The sequence below is a fragment of the Procambarus clarkii genome, chromosome 42 (assembly GCF_040958095.1).
Source record: "Procambarus clarkii isolate CNS0578487 chromosome 42, FALCON_Pclarkii_2.0, whole genome shotgun sequence".
Taxonomy (NCBI): Eukaryota; Metazoa; Arthropoda; class Malacostraca; order Decapoda; family Cambaridae; genus Procambarus; species Procambarus clarkii.
Window position 1 is genome coordinate 33,905,665 of NC_091191.1, and position 21,301 is coordinate 33,926,965.

At 43.7% G+C, this 21,301-nt stretch overlaps 1 protein-coding gene across 1 annotated transcript; it reads left to right on the forward strand.

Annotated features, from left to right (window-relative positions):
* The first annotated feature begins 9,158 nt into the window (after positions 1-9,158).
* Positions 9,159-11,035, forward strand: LOC138373527 (spidroin-2-like). The gene is made up of 4 exons (XM_069339744.1): positions 9,159-9,307; positions 10,045-10,135; positions 10,296-10,658; positions 10,946-11,035. The coding sequence occupies exons 1-4, from the start codon at positions 9,159-9,161 to the stop codon at positions 11,033-11,035; spliced, it is 693 nt and encodes a 230-aa protein (XP_069195845.1).
* The last annotated feature ends 10,266 nt before the right edge of the window (positions 11,036-21,301 follow it).

Sequence of the window (21,301 nt, forward strand, 5' to 3'; positions counted from 1 at the left end):
GTTCCCTCCCAGGTTCAGACATGACTGGGCCTTGTGTGGGACTCCCAGAACGCTTCCTTGTCTCTTCCTCCAGTGTCTCCTGTGGCTATGGTCCCGCATTCGCCTGTTTCTGGGAGGGGGAGGGGCTCCTGGGTCACCCAGCGGTTGCTCGAAAGTCTGTGTGGGAGCCTGAACTTCGCGATTCTGGTCTACTCGCTGGGGTAGGGTTTGGCTTCCTTCGGCTGTTCTGGTTCCTTCAGGGATGTTCCTTCTGCCTGTCTCGCGATCGTCCTCTTGGCCCCCATGGTGGCTAGCCCAGTCGTTGGTTCAGGCACTGCTTGCTAGGTGTCCGAACTGGGAGGTTTTCCCACGGCTCTGCCTCTTCCAGCAGATCGGACCGGTGTGTCACGTGGCTGGTTCGATCTTCTCCTAGAGTCTTCGCTCAAGGAATTTTTGACTCGAGTTTATCATCATCTCTATGGTGATCAGGTGGCTTCCATGTTAGTGTGCCACCTGCAGGCTTCGTCTCGGCAGCAGTATGAAGTTTCCTGGCGGTTTTTCTGGTTCTTCTTACTTCTTCGTCATTGATCTTCGCTTTCGGTTAGGATGTTATTCTCCTTTCTCTCTTGGTTGTTCCAGGACCGTCTCCTCATTCCTAACACTGACGCCTTGTATCGTGCGGTGCTGGCGGAGCCACTTCAGCTTGCTTTCGGTATCGATATTATGTCTGCGCCGTTTTGCAAGCTGTCTTGGGCGTTGTTTCACCTCTGGCCTGCTCATGCGCCGCCTGAGCTGTCCTGGTCATTGGACAGAGTGCTTTCTTACCTTTCTTTTCCTCAGTTTGTTGTGGCCCTTTCAGTTCATGATTGTTTCTCCATGGCTCTTTTACTGTAGGCTTTAGCCTCTGGGGGTCAGGTTGGTGAGTTTCATGCTCTCCTCTGGCGCAGGGGTTTCTGCTCTTTCAGTCGGGGAGATCGGTTTGTTCGTTTGCAGCCTTTACCTTCTTTTCTGGCAAAGAATGAAACTGCTGCTTTTTGGACGGGTCTCTGGGTTGTTGATGGTTGGCTGGTTAGGCCGGGGTGCATCATGTTTTGTATCCGGTTGCAGCTCGCCACCGTTATTTGTGCGCCACGGCTTCTGTATCTGTGGACGCGCTTTGGGTTGATTCGGTTTCCCCTTTTCCCTGTTCGCGGGTGCGGGTCCCCCAGGTCGTCTGCAGGGTTATTAAGGCTAGCCAGCCTGCGGTCTATCCCCGTGCCCATGACATCCACAAGATCGCGGCTCTTGCCGCTGTCTTTCGCAATATATCTCGGGCTGACGTTCTAGTGCGGTGATTTTGGCGGTCGAACGGGGTCCTGGCTGCTCATTACCTTGTTAATATCCCTGGGCCAGTCGGGCCTGTGTCGCTTTGGATTGGCGGATGCAGCCAGTTGTCTCAACTTTTGGATGAGGAGTGAGCAGCAACTGCCTCCCAGGTAAGTTCCTCTGTCTTCCTCTATAGGTAGTTAGCTCCGGGGAGCTGTAGGAACTCCCCCCTCCCCCAGAAAACCAGTGTTGAATGTAATGAAATGCCATTTTCCGAGTGAGACCGCCTCAGAACTGGGGTGTGGTTCGCCGGCGCGGTTGGTCTGGGGGCTCCCCTTTCCCCCTCCCAGGGATGGGGAGGAGCTGCGCAGACAGCGGTGCAGCAATGGGTAACGTCACACTAGTTTGCTCATTTTTGTTTGGGGGAGTTCTATTCACTTGCTCGGATTTTGGTAGCAATAGGATAGGGTTTTGTTTTGGGATGCTTACCTTTCTGGGTGCCAGACCTGGTCGATGGAAGACATAGAATGCTTCCAACCACAAGAGGGCTTGTGGTTGGAAGGGGTTGCATAGGCAATTGCACCCCTTGCCTCTCTGAGGGGGCCAGGCTCTGGCCGTGGTCCCCGGTAGACCTTAAGAACTCCATACACATGACTGATGCCAATGTCTGGCATTAGCGTATCAGCATGGATAGCTCCGGGGAGCCTCCAGGTCTCACCCAGAAAATGACGTTTCATTACATTCAACGCTGTTTTCTTTATTCTCCCATATACTGCAGGTGGCTCTTCCTTGTTAGAATCTTCTCTTTTGTGTTTTCGTTTGCAAACACTATCTTTAACACACGGTCTCTGCCCTTGTTGCACCAGCCTAACCTGGAAACCTTCTCAATGCTATGTTCAGCCTCTTCCATCTCTAGTACCTTCAGTATTTCCTTCACTGCTGCTTTGTCTTTATCATTCCATTCTGTCCTATTGGAGCCTTCCTTCTCTCTAATACCCACAGCTACCACTGATACTTTTCTTTCCAGCTGCTGACTAGTGGAGAGTGCTGCTTCCTGTGGGGTGGCTGATTTCATGGTTTCTGATTGATTTCTACCTCCAACACTGTGGACATTACTTCCAAGTTATTTTTGTTAGCAAATCTGCAAATGTTGCTTGTATGATGGCATTATCTTCCAATCTACTATTTCCATCTTCTCCTTGGATGATTATCTGAGTCTCATCCTCAGTATTGCTCTCTTTGAGGGTTTTAATCTCCTCCTTTGCTGCTGTCAGCTCGCTTTGCAGGTTGCTTATTTTTTTCTTCATTTCCTGCATCTCCCTCCGGATATACTCCAAAACCTGGGCAAACATTTCCTTCATTTGGTCACCTTGACGTTTCCCTGTTCCCTTGGTATGTCTAGCTGCCATGTTTGCCCCTGTTCCTACTATGCCATGATAGGGCTTGCCAGGTGTGTGTGTGTGTGAGAGAAAATATATATTTTATTATGTTTGAATGTATAAATGAGTTAAAACTGAAATATATCATTGTTTCGAAGTAGGAGTACCAGTTATCTGATGTATCTGAAGGTAATTTTTGCAATTTTAATTATTACCATTTAGTTAGAAGACAAACATACTGACTTTGGAAGTAAAGTAGTAATGGTAATACTAATACAAACCCGTTCTCAAACTAGGCATGTAACTGTCTCTGTTCTCTGGTCATGTCTTGAGCTTCTGACACAAAGTTATGGCATGTACTCTTGTGATACTAGTACATTAATGCAGCTTTTTATTTTTTGTATGAATTGTTAATTTAAATTGTAGAGGCCTGTTTATATTTTTATTTTTTTAGAAACCATTGAGTGTCCATTGATATGGCATTAGGACAGATAAACTTCCATGTTGTTTTCTAGGCATTTAAAGCAGATTTTTATCAGATGTTTCTCTGTGTGCTATTTCCTTGTAATGCCAAACTTAAGAAAAGGAATAATAGGTCTTTCCAAGAAAAGCCTGTTATAATGTTTTTTCTTGATATTCACAAATGACTTCAATCACAGTTTTATTCTTCGTCCAGTATAATGTTCATGCTAATATGAAACTTGCATTTTGAATGTAAACGTAGTTTGACTCTTAACTCTACCAAATGAATGAATGATATTTTGATGAGCAAAATTACTCTGTAGCTGTTTAATCACCTTGTCCTCTCGAGTTGTCATATCACAATAATAGTGCATAATATTACGTGAACCTAACCTGAGACAACATGAATAGAAAAGGGAACAGCCGGTCAATTTTGCAAGCCACCATGGTTTATAACATACATTTTGGCTGTTGGAGATTTACATGTCAAAATGCAATGTCTATTCATGAGGACAGATTAATTTAACCAAGAAATTGTTAAATTGTTTTTTGTTTTTGTCTGCTGCAAGATGAATTAACAATAAATTAGCTTTTTAAATAAAGCAGAAGATAAAAAAAAGAGTTTGAGAATACATTACAATTAAATTTAGGACTCATGTGAAAAGATGTGGGTTTCCAGTTACTTGAGTCTCAACCTGTTATACAAGTAGAATTAATAGTTAGAAGAAATATAGTTGCACTGACACTTATTTCCAAGTGCTGTGCAATTCTGAAACATTTTTTGATGGTACGAAAACATTTATTTGCAATAGGTAACTGGAAACATTTTGTACATTTACATTTGGGTAGTGTGTTTTGTAGCACTTTTTCATTGTCACAAAATTAATCTTGAGATACGTACAGGCTGTTAATTACATACTATAGGGAGGTCCCTATTTATGAACATCCGACTTAGGATGATCTGTTTATGAACATCCGACTTCGGATGATCTGATTATGAACATCCGACTTAGGATGATCTGATTATGAACATCCGACTTAGGATGACCTGATTTTGTGACTGGCCAAATTTATGACTGGCCCATATTAGCCCCTCTTCCGATTTTAGCTTCTCAGCCCCTTTTAACCTTTCGTCCTGCTGTATGACCCTATTTATAAGTCCCAACATTTCGAAGAGTGCTATTAATGCACTTTTTTAGTTGTTTATCGAGAAAAAGTGCCTCAATAATGGCTGATCATAAAAGGAAGCATGTTAGTGTTTCTCCAGTGCCATTTATCAACTTTTACTACCTCCTCTCATAGCAATTATACCTCATCGCTCTTCAAAAAGAGTCAAATTAAACAAGCAGGACAATTCAATTATTAAAAAGTAAATTAAAAGCCATGTTATGTCAAACAAATTTGGTTTATACGTCCATTTTTGGTGGTCCAAGAATGTCTCTCCCTTTTATAGCATTGCGACTAAGGGAAACCTGATTCCAGGTTATGAACAGCAGACTTATGGATGCTTATTTAGAATGCATCCATTTCTTAAGTTGGGTGCTGGGCTAATGTTACGTAGCTGTGACCTAAGCTGTTCTCATGTCAAGCCTCAAAATTGGCTGATGGTGAGAAGGTAACTTGGCTTTTTTTTCAAATATTGAGTGAGACCATGTTCTCACCTTACTTCCACTGTGGTTACTAGAAATAGTTTAAAAGTTTTCCCTTGGCATGGTCAACAATCTTCTTACCTGAAGAATGTAGTCAACTAGTACTACAGTACTAGTTGACAATTTATGTCAAATTTTATTACAGCTAACATTTATTTTGAAGTGTTGTTATAAAGACTAAAGTTATTAGTGTTATGAAATATTGGTCTTCCTCAATGAAGTAAGAAGTCAGGAGACACCAGCTGAATAATGCACTCCCTGTACCAATATGTCATGAGTATGTATTCAAGTGTTGCTCTTGTATTAAATGTAAGGAAACGATGCAAGTCAGTCTTGTTTTACTGTATATTAACAACACTAAATACAGTCCTTTAATGATAGTAGTGATATGTTGCGATAAAAATTGCAGGCTTTTAATCCGAGCCTAATACCTTACCTTGTGGTGATTCCAAGGGTCAAGGTTCCCACAGCCCGGTCTGTGACCAGGCCTTCATTCCCAACTAATTATCTGTGGCTTTGGATGTTAAAAGCATATTTTTCACTAAATTGGAACTATCCTGTTTCCAAGATAAATTACATTGGGATTAACAGATGAGCGAGTTAACAATATTTGGTTCAAATGTAGCTATTTAAAACTTGAAGTCAGGTTCTACTAAAGTTGTGATTAAATTTTATTTCAACTTTACTTTTTAAGCCATCTTAGGTCATATCACTGCATCAAACAAAATTTTGTGTACACTTTAGTGGAAAAGATAAACCCTTTGTTGTAGTTTTTGTGTACATAATTACATATCCTAGTAAATAGTTTTGTTATAATGTGTGTGAATGTATGTTTATTAAACTACAGCATATCAGTTATGACATTCACAAAATCATGCAAACTTGCAAAGTAGATTGGCAAGGTATATCACCATGAGCGTCTGCCGTGGCCTACATCCAACGTACGCACGTCTACAAATGTATAAGCTGGGAGTGTGTCGACTTGTTTCATATCTGCATTAATTCCTTTCTTAATCAAAATTAAATGCAAGTAATATATTTTCCCTGATTAGTTCAGTTCATCATTACTGTTGTTGTGCTATTGTATGTGGATCAAGAGATAATTTCTTTCTGAAACTTTGTAAAAAGAAATATATATAAGACATGGATGAATGGTGTAATTTTTATTATTGTCTAGTATTGCATAGCTTATTATGTTTTATTGGCATTTTGTCAATTATATCAAATATTTGTCAATTGTAACATACGTGTCAGCTATATCGGAATAAAAAAGAAACTTGCCATTTTACTTAAATCACGCCAATATTTTATTTTGTCACGCTTTAAGCAGACTTGTTTGCAATATTGTATATATGTTCAATTTCCAATTTAATTTGAAAACTGAAGCCAGAAACAAATATTTAGGATATAGATTAATTTCAAAAAATTATCTTTTCCTGGTTAGAATTTAACATTTTGAAATACATCGTATGCAAATTTGACAGATTCTGCATTGCCACTTTTTAGCTACCATTTATATGAGTTTATAAAGGTCATCAAACATTTGCCAAAATACCAAAGTCAGTTTTAGAAAGCGAATACAACTTCTTTACTCATTGATGATCTTTCCCCAGCTGTTGATATTTTATATATTGAAATGTTTAATGTGGCAGAATATTGTAATACTGGAAAGGAATTATTAAAGTCCTGGGTTATCATTTCTGTGATAAAGTCATTGTAAATACAGATTTGTCAAGGCTGTAATTAGGAGCATTAATGTCAGGTGCACTGAAAGAAGTGTTCATCCTACAGATGGCTCTTTTCATTATACTGAAAACAGCATTTTCTAAAGATTTTTTTTAGGTGCATCATAGGGGCTTCCCAGGCTGTGATTTCTTCCAAACAAATGGAATAAAGTTAAATGGCCATTTATTCCACTTTACAAAGCCTGATGTCCCCCCCCCCTGCCACCTCCACACCTGGCATATCACCCCTGCCCCCTCTACACCTGGCATATCACCCCTGCCTCTTCCACACATGGCATATCACCCCTGCCCCCTCCACACCTGGCACATCACCCCTGCCTCCTCCACACCTGGCACATCACTCCTGCCCCCTCTACACCTGGCATATCACCCCTGCCTCTTCCACACATGGCATATCACCCCTGCCCCCTCCACACCTGGCACATCACCCCTGCCTCCTCCACACCTGGCATATCACCTCTGCCTCCTCCACACCTGGCACATCACCCCTGCCTCCTCCACACCTGGCATATCACCCCTGCCTCCTCCACACCTGGCATATCACCTCTGCCTCCTCCACACCTGGCACATCACCCCTGCCTCCTCCACACCTGGCACATCACCCCTGCCCCCTCCACATCTGGCATATCACCCCTGCCTCTTCCACACCTGGCACATCACCCCCTGCCTCCTCCACACCTGGCACATCACCCCCTGCATCCTCCACACCTGGCACATCACCCCTGCCTCCTCCACACCTGACACATCACCCCTCAGCCTTCTCCACACCTGGCACATCACCCCTTGCCTCCTCCACACCTAGCACATCACCCCCTGCCTCCTCCACACCTGGCACATCACCCCCTGCCTTCTCCAAACCTGGCACGTCGGCCTTGCCTCCTCCACACCTGGCACATCACCCCCTGCCTTCTCCACACCTGGCACATCAACCCCCTGCCTCCTCCAAACCTTGCACATCACCTCCTGCCTCTTCCACACCTGGCACATCACCCCCTGCCTCCTCCACACCTGGCACATCACCCCCTGCCTCCTCCACACCTGGCACATCACCCCTGCCTCCTAAACACCTGACACATCACCCGTCAGCCTCCTCCACCCCAGGCACATCACCTCTTGCCTCCTCCACACCTGGCACATCACCCCCTGCCTCCTCCAGACCTGGCACATCACCCCTTGCCTCCTCCAAACCTGGCACGTCGGCCTTGCCTCCTCTACACCTGGCACATCACCCCCTGCCTTCTCCACACCTGGCACATCACCCCTTGCCTCCTCCAAACCTAGCACATCACACCCAGCCTCCTCAACACCTGGCACATTACCCCCTGCCTCCTCCAAACCTGGCACATCACCCCCTGCCTCTTCCACACCTGGCACATCACCCCCTGCCTCCTCCACACCTGGCACATCACCCCCTGCATCCTCCACACCTGGCACATCACCCCTGCCTCCTCCACACCTGACATATCACCCCTCAGCCTTCTCCACACCTGGCACATCACCCCTTGCCTCCTCCACACCTGGCACATCACTCCCTGCCTCCTCCACACCTGGCACATCACCCCCTGCCTTCTCCAAACCTGGCACGTCGGCCTTGCCTCCTCCACACCTGGCACATCACCCCCTGCCATCTCAACACCTGGCACATCAACCCCCTGCCTCCTCCAAACCTTGCACATCACCCCCTGCCTCCTCCAAACCTGGCACATCACCCCCTGCCTCTTCCACACCTGGCACATCACCCCCTGCCTCCTCCACACCTGGCACATCACCCCCTGCCTCCTCCACACCTGGCACATCACCCCTGCCTCCTCCACACCTGACACATCACCCGTCAGCCTCCTCCACACCTGGCACATCACCCCTTGCCTCCTCCACACCTGGCACATCACCCCCTGCCTCCTCCACACCTGGCACATCACCCCTTGCCTCCTCCAAACCTGGCACGTCGGCCTTGCCTCCTCCACACCTGGCACATCACCCCCTGCCTTCTCCACACCTGGCACATCACCCCTTGCCTCCTCCAAACCTAGCACATCACACCCAGCCTCCTCAACACCTGGCACATTACCCCCTGCCTCCTCCAAACCTGGCACGTCACCCCCTGCCTCCTCAACACCTGGCACATCACCCCCTGCCTCCTCCAAACCTGGCACATCACCCCCCCCCCAGCCTCCTGAACACCTGGCACATCTCCCCCAGCCTCCCCAACACCTGGCACATCACCCCCTGCCTCCTCCACACCTCGCACATCACCCCTTGCCTACTCCACACGTGGCACATCACCCCCTGTCTCCATCACACCTGGCACATCGCCCCTGCCTCCTCCACACCTGGCACATCACCCCCTGCCTTTTCCACACCTGGCACATCACCCCTGAGCCTCCTCCACACCTGGCACATCACCCCTTGCCTCTTCTACACCTGGCACATCACCCCGGCCTCCTCCAAACCTGGGGGTGATGTGCCAGGTGTAGAAGAGGCAAAGGATGATGTGCCAGGTGTGTAGGAGGCTCAGGGGTGATGTGCCAGGTGTGGAGGAGGCAGGGGGTGATGTGCCAGGTGTGGAGGAGGCAGGGGCGATGTGCCAGGTGTGATGGAGACAGGGGGTGATGTGCCACGTGTGGAGTGGGCAAGGGGTGATGTGCGAGGTGTGGAGGAGGCAGGTGGGTGATGTGCCAGGTGTTGGGGAAGAAGGGGATGATGTGCCTGGTATGAAGAAGGCTGGGGGTGATGTACCAGGTGTTGAGGAGGCTGGGGGAGATGTGCCAGGTGTGGAGGAGGCAGGGGGGTAATGTGCCAGGTGTGGAGGAGGCAGGGGGGGTAATGTGCCAGGTGTGGAGGAGGCAGGGGGTTGATGTGCCAGTTGTGGAGGAGGCAGGGTTGATGTGCCAGGTGTTGGGGAGGCAGGGGGTGATGTGCCAGGTGTGGAGGAGGCAGGGTTGATGTGCCAGGTGTTGGGAGGCAGGGGGTGATGTGCCAGGTGTGGAGGAGGCAGGGTTGATGTGCCAGGTGTTGGGGAGGCAGGGGGGTAATGTGCCAGGTGTGGAGGAGGCCGGGGGTGATGTACCAGGTGTAGAAGAGGCCAGGGGTGATGTGCCAGGTGTGGAGGAGGCTCAGGGGTGATGTGGCAGGTGTGGAGGAGGCAGGGGGTGATGTGCCAGGTGTGGAGGAGGCAGGGGCGATGTGCCAGGTGTGATAGAGACAGGGAGTGATGTGCCACGTGTGGAGTAGGCAAGGGGTGATGTGCGAGGTGTGGAGGAGGCAGGGGGTGATGTGCCAGGTGTTGGGGAGGAAGGGGGTGATGTGCCTGGTATGGAGAAGGCTGGGAGTGATTTTCCAGGTGTTGAGGAGGCTGGGGGATATGTGCCAGGTGTTCAGAAGGCTGGGGGGGGGATCATGTGCCAGGTTTGGAGGAGGCAGGGGGTGATGTGCCAGGTGTTGAGGAAGCAGGGGGGTGACGTGCCAGGTTTGGAGGAGGCAGGGGGTGATGTGCCAGGTGTTGAGGAGGCTGGGGTGATGTGCCAGGTGTGGAGGAGGCAGAGGGGGTGATGTGCCAGGTGTGGAGAAGGCAGGGGGTGATGTGCCAGGTCTGGAGGAGGCAGGGGTGACGTGCCAGGTTTGGAGGAGGCAGGGGGTGATGTGCTAGGTTTGGAGGAGGCAAGGGGTGATGTGCCAGGTGTGGGGAAGGCAGGGGGTGGTGTGCCAGGTGTGGAGGAGGCAGGGGCGATGTGCCAGGTGTGATGGAGACAGGGGGTGATATGCCACGTGTGGAGTAGGCAAGGGGTGATGTGCGAGGTGTGGAGGAGGCAGGGGGTGATGTGCCAGGTGTTGGGGAGGAAGGGGGTGATGTGCCTGGTATGGAGAAGGCTGGGGGTTATTTCCCAGGTGTTGAGGAGGCTGGGGGAGATGTGCCAGGTGTTCAGGAGGCTGGGGGGGGTGATGTGCCAGGTTTGGAGGAGGCAGGGGGTGATTTGCCAGGTGTTGAGGAGGCAGGGGGTGACGTGCCAGGTTTGGAGGAGGCAGGGGGTAATGTGCCAGGTGTTGAGGAGGCTGGGTGTAATGTGCTAGGTTTGGAGGAGGCAAGGGGTGATGTGCCAGGTGTGGAGAAGGCAGGGGGTGATGTGCCAGGTGTGGAGGAGGCAAGAATAATGGGAATAAAGGTACTTAGCTAATAGGGCACTGTGTAAGTTAAGGCTTGCCGAAGTTCGCGTCCTAGGTTCAGGCGTCGTTGTAACGAACACGTGGTGTCGAGCCTAGCCTAGATGTTGACACGATTATCTGGCCGGTCACGTTGTGCTACACGGAACAAATTTAACAGGTTCCTGGCTGAATGTCAAATTAAATCTCTTGACAATTCAACACGATGTGTAAAGTGACCCTGACACCAGCTAAGTTGTTGTCTGCAAAGGTTCTTCACACCTCACAGTGGCGACTTTCCTCTGGAGCTCTTGGTGGCGTCTACCCTGGTGGCTTGGGTAATGGCGTCTCTCTCGGAGCGCGTCGCCTCGTGTACTAGCGGGGCCCTTGCCCCGCTCCGCGTCCCGCGTTTGATACACAAATTATTTACTACGAATATTATCATTTCTCGCAGTTGTGATTGAAATGCTCGGATAAGGACGGGTTTATTATTCAGAGGAGTTAAATATTATTATTTGCCCGTTTTACGATGGTAAACGAGCAATGGAGATGAATTAAAGTCTCTCCAGGGCATTCACGCGTGACATTAAATTTATTACCAGATAACAGTTATAACTATAAACGCTCTATTTGGCATTAGTTGGGGATCAGTTTATCTGTAAATAATTATCACACAGAACACCGTTGTTTTATAGAGAATCAAACTCAATTCTCAGACACTGGATATAGTTGTGTTTATTATAATGGAATCTGACGCAATACTGGCGTCTGGTGACGTAAGAATTCTAGCCTTATTGTACAGATGTAATTATTAGTACATGTGAACTCTACGTTTGGTTAATTTTAATTACTACAATGATTAGTAGATTTAGTAATAATTAATAATAATACAACAGTGTTGTATTTAGTGTTGGAAATTTCCAACATAACTCCGGGGGGAGAGTTTTAGGGTCGCAGTGTAATGTGGAGTACTGACACACCCATCCCGAAGTTGGTATTAATATTAGTATGTTAGTATGTTAGTATGTTAGTACACACATAATGAATGTCCCGTATTTGTCAAGGACATACAAGAAACTTAAGTCTTGCTGATTTCATGTTAAAGGGAACATGTGATTATGAATTACCTAAAGCTAATAATTAAGAAAGCTTACAATAACTCTGAGACTGGTGTCGCTATGACATGTAATGTGTATGTTACAAATCACTAAGTCTGCAAACTCTCAGATACTCTAGATAAATAATGTTATTTATAGCCTATACAACAATTAATGATTTAAATAACACAATTCAAACAACAGAATCTACGGTGATGAGAATGTCCTGGGTCATAGTGACTTGTAATGGTTTGTTACTTGACATCACACCACAGTATCATCATAGTTATCTAAATTGGATGTAAAAGGAATTACTCTTGGTCAGAGCTTTAATAGGCTTGCAGTTTCCGCTTACATTGTTGAGCAGCAGCTCTAGTGGGGCGGTTGCTCGGAGGATCAGAATTACTGTCCTCGGAAACTACTGGGGAAGCTAGTTCTGGTTGATACTCTCGTTCAGCCAATTCGAGAGGAACCAGCTTCTCTAAAGTTTTTAGAGTAGTGTTACCTCGGCATAAAACTTTCACTACTCTCAAGACACCTTGATGATCTGGATGAATGGCAACAATTTTGCCTATGGGCCACTCTGACCTTGGTCCATCACTGTCGACTAGTACTAGGTCCCCTGGTTTTAGTTGCACTTTATTATAAGGACTCGAAGCTCCGTAGTGATACTCTCGTAGAGCTGTGAGGTACTCTCGAGTCCACACCTCATTCCACCTGTTAATAACCCCTGAAAGATGCTGGTAGCTTTCCACCAAGTCACCTTTGGTCACATGTGACGGGTCTACGGGGTCCTCTTCGGCTAAAGGGATGAGAGGGCTCAGTAGACCTCCATGGATCAAGTGTGAGGGACTCAGAGGTTCTCTCTGGGAGAAATCATCAGACAGGTAGGTTAATGGGCGGTTATTGACTCGCGCCTCGATTTCCACAACAATGGTTTGGAGCTCGGAGTAACTGACCTTTTGTCTGTGTAAAGTTTTTCTTAAACACTTCTTGACTGTGCCTATCATTCGCTCATAGAACCCACCTTGCCAAGGGGCTCTTGGTGCTATAAATTTCCAGTGACATTGTCGTCTCTGCAGGACTGACTGTACTTCTGGGTGATTCCAGACTTCTCGTAGATAAGCTTCTCCTGCCACAAAATTGGAACCATTGTCCGATATCATTAATTTGGGACAAGATCTGCGAGCAGCAAATCTGCGGAAGGCCTGGAGGAAGGCTTCAGCACTCATATCTGAAGTCACTTCTAAATGTACGCCTCTGGTTGTAGCACACGTAAAGAGACAAATGTATGCTTTCACTGGTATCTTGTCTGGGTTACCAGTGAGAAGTAAGGCTCCTGTGTAATCAACACCAGTGGTTTCAAAGGGACGAAGATGAACCACTCTTTCTTCAGGGAGTGGTGGAGGTCCTGGGTAAGGACATACTCTAGCATCGTATCTTTTACAGATTACACAGAATTTAATTATTGACTTAACTGTCTGACGACCTTGAGGAAGCCAGTACTTTTGTCTAAGGTCGGTGAGAGTATCTAACACTCCACCATGCAAAGTACCATATTGATGGTGGTGTAAAACAAGAAGTTTAGTGATGATGTGGTGACGAGGTAAAAGAATTGGATTCTTTGTGTCCAAATCAATTTTTACATGAAGCAAACGTCCTCCACATCTTAGTATATTATGAGTGTTGGCATCATACCAGATACCTAGAGACTTAGTTAATTTATCTGGAAGATTTTCATATTCGCTTCCATATGTCTCTTGTTGTGCACGTTTGATCCAGTAGAGGATAGGATTGGGAAACTTATGTCGAATTCCTATCTTAGTAAGAAAGTCAAACACATGTGCAGTCACTCTTAATAACTTACTTAAGTTAGAATAATTGTGAGGATCAATGGCTAAGATTCGTTGAGGTTCTGGTTCTTTCATGGGAGTGGTGATATTGGTCACTATGACTTGTGGCTTTTGTTTGGGCCACTGACCACCAACAAGCCATGAAGGTCCATTGAACCACAGCGAAGACTTGATAAGTTGTTTTATCGTTAACCCTCGAGATAAATAATCTGCAGGGTTGTCCTTAGTAGGAACATGTCTGAATTTATATCCAGCAGATAACTCATGAATTTCCCTAACACGATTACTGACGTAGGGAGTCTTGTTGTTGTTGTTTCTTACCCATTGTAAGACTGCCTCGTTGTCTGACCACACGACAATCTCACCAAATTGGATATTATTGAGTGTCTTTGTCAGGCAATGAGCCAATCTTACTCCCACCAGCAATGCAGTCAACTCCATTTGAGGTAAAGATCTCTTCTTAATGGGAGCAACTCTTGCTTTAGATGTAAGCAAAATTGATTGTGCACTATTAACTAAGTAGGCTACAGCGCCATATGCTTTGCCAGAGGCATCGTAGAAAACGTGCAAATTGGTGGGTAAGTTTGGTCCTGAAGCATTACGAGGAAATTTCAAAACACCTAACTGATTAAAATCCGTTGAGAGTATCTGCCATTTAGCTTGTAACTCACTTGGTAACGGATCATCCCATCCCATATGTTTCTGCCAGCACTCCTGCATTAGGAGTTTGCCCCTTATTAATATAGGACTAAGTAAGCCTAAAGGGTCAAATGGTTGACTGACAAACAAGAGCAGTGTTCTCATGGTAAGGGTTGAGTTATTGGTTTGTACTGACTTGACATTCATCTCGTCAGTACAGGTGTTCCATTCCACGCCTAGAACCTTTAATTGATTTGGTACCTGATAACCTGGAAATTCTTTCTCGATTACCTGGTTGAGTAATTCATTATTTGAGGCCCATGACTGTAGTGGCATATTGGCTCCTAATAGCTCACGGTTAGCCTCATGGTAGATTTCTACCAAATTAGTTTGATCATTAGTTGTTCCCTGGAAATTGTCGCTAATGTCTGCCTTATAAGGGCTATTTGATTTCCTCAAATGTGTGTCTAATGTTGCTTGCAAAAGAAACGGTGAGGACGTAGCTCCGAATAATACTGAGGCAAATCGATATGTGATGATATCACTGTTAGGATCCAGTGGGTCCTTAATCCAGAGAAATTTTGTGTAGTTACGATCTTCCTCCTGCAAACCTACTCGGAGGAAAGCTTTGCTGATATCAGCAGTATAGGCGAAAATACCAGTGCGAAATCGTAACAGCACATCATGTAGCCTTTGTGTTAGGCTAGGTCCCGTTTGGAGACATTCATTTAAAGACACACTGCTTGGCTTTACTTTAGCACTACAGTTAAAGACAATACGAATAGGTGTTGTCAATAAGTCTTTCACCACAGCGTGATGAGGTAAATAATGACCTATTTTTCGGTCATCGTTATCAACAACTTCAATAAATTTACTGTCAGGTTGTTGTTGGATGAGTTGATGATACATGTTCAGTTTGTCTGGCTGCTTTTGTAGTCGTGCTAGTTGAGACTGCAATTGTGAGGCTGCCATAAAATAATTAACTGGAAGTTGTGGATGATTCAACTTCCATGGGAGTCTTACCCAGTATTGTTTATTTTCATAGACAACTGTATCCAGATATTGCTGGTAAGTCCACATATCATCAGGGCTTGGTTGTTCAGGGATAATACCCAAAGTGTCTAAATCCCACAAACGATGTACAGGTGGATCAGACTCAATATCTTCAGATATCTCTCTGAAACGTAGGGGTGACTGTTCCAAGCCTAGTCACGCCACTATTATGTTATTAGATTGTTGGTTTGTTGACGCTGGATTTTGTCGGAAAAGCACCGGTCCCGTAAGCAATTTGCCTCCAGCAGACGACAACAAATTCATTCCGTGTTGTCTGGTGCATCCAGTTATAAATTTGTAATAATGATCCGCGCCTATAAGTATTCCAACATCAGTGAGGCAGTCAGAATTTATTTTATAATCTGCTAGCCTCATGCGGTTTCGTTTAAGATGTCTCGCAGTGCGAACTAACCCTGTGACCTGTAGGTCTGTAGGAAGTTTATCTACTACTACCGCTTGTATTGGACTAGTGGAAGATCCGAGTCTCACTAATACCTTAACTACTTGGTATTCACGAGGTCCACTATTGGTCAAGAAACCAGAAATATTTAACCTCACACTTTTGGCAGGTTTTAAATTTAACTGCTCTACTAACTGTTGTGTAATGAAGGTTTTCTGTGATCCTTGATCAAAAAGACCTCTAGTGTTAACTCTAGATCTTCGGTTTATTAGTCTAAGTTGAGCTGTAGGCAGAGTGGTATTATTGCCTGACTCAGTAGCAAGTACATTTACTTCTTGATGCACTTTGCAATATTGCACTGCGGTAGAATTCGTGGAATTCTCCCCAGTGGTCATGGTTGGTGTAGAAGATTTTCTACATAAGGCGTAGTGATGTACACCTTGGTTGCATCTGTTGCAGGAACGTAGCTGCACTACACATTTTTTGGGATCATGAGAGCCCATGCACTTGGTGCACTTGTGTATTTCTTGCAACCTTTTAATCCTAGTATTATAAGTAGGATAAACAGAGCATTGGTAGGTGGCATGTCCTTGATTACAAAACAGACACCTTCTCTGGTTAATTGACTTGGTCTCTTTAGTAGACAAGTCATTGGTTATCTCAGAAGGAGACACCGAATAAGTACCTACATTTCCACTTCTTTTCCCAGTGGGTGGAGTAGTCTTGGATTTATATTTACTAGACTTATTCAAAGCCTGTTTAGGTTTGACTGAAGTGTCAGTATTAGTTGGTTTAGACTCAGGTTTAATTTTATCATGAGTCTTCAACCTGTTAACCGTTATTCTCAATCCCTCGAATATTTGGTCAAGAGTGAGAAACTCGGTATTATAGTGTGAGCAGAGCTCTGTTAAGACATTTCGAGGTAATTTCCTCTGCAAAAGTAACTTGATTGACCATTCTGAAGCTGGTATATCAACTTTAGTACCTAAGGCCTTTACTAGAGACTCTACTTCTAGTCTGAAGCTTTGAAGTGAATCTGGTCTACTATTTGGTGCATTCAGATCTAGCAATTGGTAATAGAGGGTAGCTATACTTAACTCTTTGTTGCAATAGTTCAACTTCAAAAGTTTTATAGCTTCCTCATAATTACTCTCATCGAGAGTTAGGTTATGTATGACCTTTTTAGCCTCTCCTTTGAGAAGACTAAGCAGGTATGAGAATTTAGAAACCTTGTCAAGAGACTGTTTCTTGTGTATATGAACTTCAAATGAGGTCCAAAAATTATCCCAATTTTCTGTATCTAATCCTGAAAATGTAGGTAAGTCTAAAGTAGGTAAACGAACCTCTGGTAGTTGGGTATTGAATTGAGACCCTGTGTTACTGGTATTGGATCCAGATTGTTTTGCTAATTTAGATAGCATGTAAAGTTTATCTTGAGTCTCATCTTCATACTGGGAGATACCGTCTACAATTTGACTTACTTCATCAGGATCAGTCTCTGTGGTATTCAGTAGAGTAAGATAAGACTGACTTGTAGACTTAACTTGATCAAATTTCAGATCAGCTACTCTTACTGATGTCTCTAAGTGATAAGAGTCAATGGGAGTATCTTTAGATAAGCCCTCAGCCTTGTTAATTAGTCTGGTCAAATGACCTTTAAGGCTAATATAGGTTCTCCTTAATTGCTCAGGAGTAGCCATGTTGGGCTTGGGTCCAAACTTCATGGGATTAGTATATGTATTACTAATGAAGCTTGGGTACTTGCTCATTAGTAGACAAGTAACATTAAATGTAGCCTAATTTAATGTGGCTAATTTATACTCTACCTCACTTGAGGTTAAATGTACCTACCTAACAACAAGTAGCTAGATACTTTGTGCATTGTCTGAACTTCACCATTAGTTCTCGTCCGGTTAGCTCATCTATATCACCATTAGAGGTAATGGGGATCATCCAGCAATACACAAAATAGATACATACAAAATAATGAGTACAAGAGAAATATTATGGAGACACTCTAATCAGAGTTATCTCAAATTTAATCCCACCCTGGATAGGGTCAGCACAAATAGTATAATACATACACTACTGACTAGTTTAAGTCTAGTCGTGATAATTCCTACCTAAGAACTATAAATTTATTTAGTCTGGGCTTCTACCAAATTCAGAACAATCTCAGCCTAAATTCTACCTAATAAGATTGGTAAAGATTATTGTGGTGCAGTAAGGTGAATATAATTGTGCTGTATTTTTGGGTTTTTTGTTTTTATAAGAGTGCACTTGCACACACAAGTGAAAATAATTATGTACAGTTAAGTTTGGCTTGCCAGCCACAGCCGTTTATGATAGTTGATGGTGTTGATCAACTTGTCAACCACATGCAACCTAGACTCACCTGACAAGTGTACACCATCTCTGGTCAGGTTTTGTCTATAAGGTCTGGCTGTAAATTGGATATAAGTGGCATCCAATCTCACTCGTTTTTTCAGCCTGAAATTCATGTACATAGCAGCTCTCTGGTAGTATTCTGGTGTTACTCCCCAACGATTATCTTGACTTGGTTGGCGAGGTTCCACTAACGTGAATACTACCGAATTACTGATGAGCTTGAAAGAAGAAATTATGGCTTTAAGGTGTTTGATCACCTCAGCTGGATGACGAGTAGGATGGATGTCATTACCACCTAAGTATATAATGGTTAGATGGTGAGGCCACTCTAACGCAGGTGTTAGTGTGGAATTGTTATAAAAGTTATGAGCTGTTGCTCCTGGTGACCTAAAGATTCCTACTTCTGTATGAGGTATAGGTCTAAGTGTTGTGGGTAATTGACTGTGTCCCACGAGTGCTACCTTATACATGAGGTGAAAGTACCAATGAATTGGTGTGACTTAGACTAACTGATGTGTTACGCTGTTGGCTGACACAATTAATTAAATGGTTAGTCTAGATTACATCACACAAGGATTAGTTATTATTAATTAGTATTTATAATTATAATTTATGTTTATCCGGTTCGAAAAGGACCATAATGTGGGACATTTGGGGCTTGACTCTATTTATTTAAATATTAATGTAATGAAATTCTATTACGAAGGACCACCCGCTTTTATAGTAAAGAGGGAAACTAATAAAATATGATCATTAGAAAATTCCTAGATGAACCAGTAACTATGGATAAATACTAGAGAATATGATCACTTATATAAATTAATGGGCTGTATAATTTAACTGAATCAAAGCCTCAAACACCTACATTGGGGGGTTATTACTGGAACTTCATATATGTCCAGGAACTAGTGTGGTTCGTGCACCAGTTCATTATGCAATAATCTAATACTATGACCAATTATAGAATCATTATATTTATCACCAATAAGAACATAGATTATAACATGAGGAATTAATAATTATAATAAACACATGTCAATCCAAAGAAACCGTGCTCTGCATGAATAATACTACGGATAATGGAATTTAAGGAATACGGAAAGGGTCTTAGCTTGAAGACGATTTCCAAGAAGCCGGTTACGACTCATCCTCGGAATCTCCTGGACTCATCATGGAACACTGGGAGATGATTAACACGGGAAATGACAGCTCGGAGAATTCTTCACACACGCTGTAAATCAAATTATATTCAGTAGCAACAGATTAAGCTGCTAGACATCTATGTTCAAGAAAATTAAATTAAATAATGGAGGCAAATAATAACCTGTGTTTTTTTATAGTCGCTCTGCGTGACGACAAGCTACCCAGCTATAACCCCCTCCTAAATGATGCATCAAATGGGAATAAAGGTACTTAGCTAATAGGGCACTGTGTAAGTTAAGGCTTGCCGAAGTTCGCGTCCTAGGTTCAGGCGTCGTTGTAACGAACACGTGGTGTCGAGCCTAGCCTAGATGTTGACACGCTTATCTGGCCGGTCACGTTGTGCTACACGGAACAAATTTAACAGGTTCCTGGCTGAATGTCAAATTAAATCTCTTGACAATTCAACACGATGTGTAAAGTGACCCTGACACCAGCTAAGTTGTTGTCTGCAAAGGTTCTTCACACCTCACAGTGGCGACTTTCCTCTGGAGCTCTTGGTGGCGTCTACCCTGGTGGCTTGGGTAATGGCGTCTCTCTCGGAGCGCGTCGCCTCGTGTACTAGCGTCTCCCTTGCCCCCTCCGCGTCCCGCGTTTGATACACAAATTATTTACTACGAATATTATCATTTCTCGCAGTTGTGATTGAAATGCTCGGATAAGGACGGGTTTATTATTCAGAGGAGTTAAATATTATTATTTGCCCGTTTTACGATGGTAAACAAGCAATGGAGATGAATTAAAGTCTCTCCAGGGCATTCACGCGTGACGTTAAATTTATTACCAGATAACAGTTATAACTATAAACGCTCTATTTGGCATTAGTTGGGGATCAGTTTATCTGTAAATAATTATCACACAGAACACCGTTGTTTTATAGAGAATCAAACTCAATTCTCAGACACTAGATATAGTTGTGTTTATTATAATGGAATCTGACGCAATACTGGCGTCTGGTGACGTAAGAATTCTAGCCTTATTGTACAGATGTAATTATTAGTACATGTGAACTCTACGTTTGGTTAATTTTAATTACTACAATGATTAGTAGATTTAGTAATAATTAATAATAATACAACAGTGTTGTATTTAGTGTTGGAAGTTTCCAACAGATGTACACGTAAAACCGCTCTAATCCGGCTGAAACGTCGATATATGCAATAAAAACAGAACCTCTCCCCTTTCAATATCTTACACAGTATTTTAACGAGAAACAAATAGTTGATTGAAAAAGAAGTATTTAAGGTTAATTTCTAACCAATTATGTGTTTCCATCATTTTTATCATATATATAATAAATTAATAACAATACACTGAAAATTCACAAAAACGTGGAAAAACGGAAAAATATTGCCTAATTCGATGATATTTTGTTTAAATTACATAAAGGAAAAGGGGATGATAAACGTCAAAATATTGCTAAATTCGATGATTTTTAGTACAAAACAAAATGCAAGAAAACTTGCTAAAAAATGCAATATTATGCGAAATTCTGAGATTTGAAGGCCAAATCACATATCGTGAGAAAACATGAAGTAGTATCGAAATATTGGTAAAAACGAATATATTTACGTAAAATCACACTACATGAAAAACGTGAAAAAAGTCACTATATTACCAAATTTGAGGATTTTAACTTCAAATTATATGGCGTGGTTTCGTATTACTTAGATCCCAGAAAAGACATTAAAATATTGTTTTCAATACAAATGATAAAAATCAATGTGTTTTCATTAGAATTAACTAAAATGTTCCTGATTTTCCGTTTATATTACCAATGGAAGATGTACACGTAAAACCGCTCTAATCCGGCTGAAACGTCGATATATGCAATAAAAACAGAAGTTCTCCCCTTTCAATATCTTACACAGTATTTTAACGAGAAACAAATAGTTGATTGAAAATGAAGTATTTAAGATTTATTTCTAACCAATTATGTGTTTGCATCATTTTTTTCGTATATATAATAAATTAATAACAATAAACTGAAAATTGACAAAAACGTGGAAAAATGG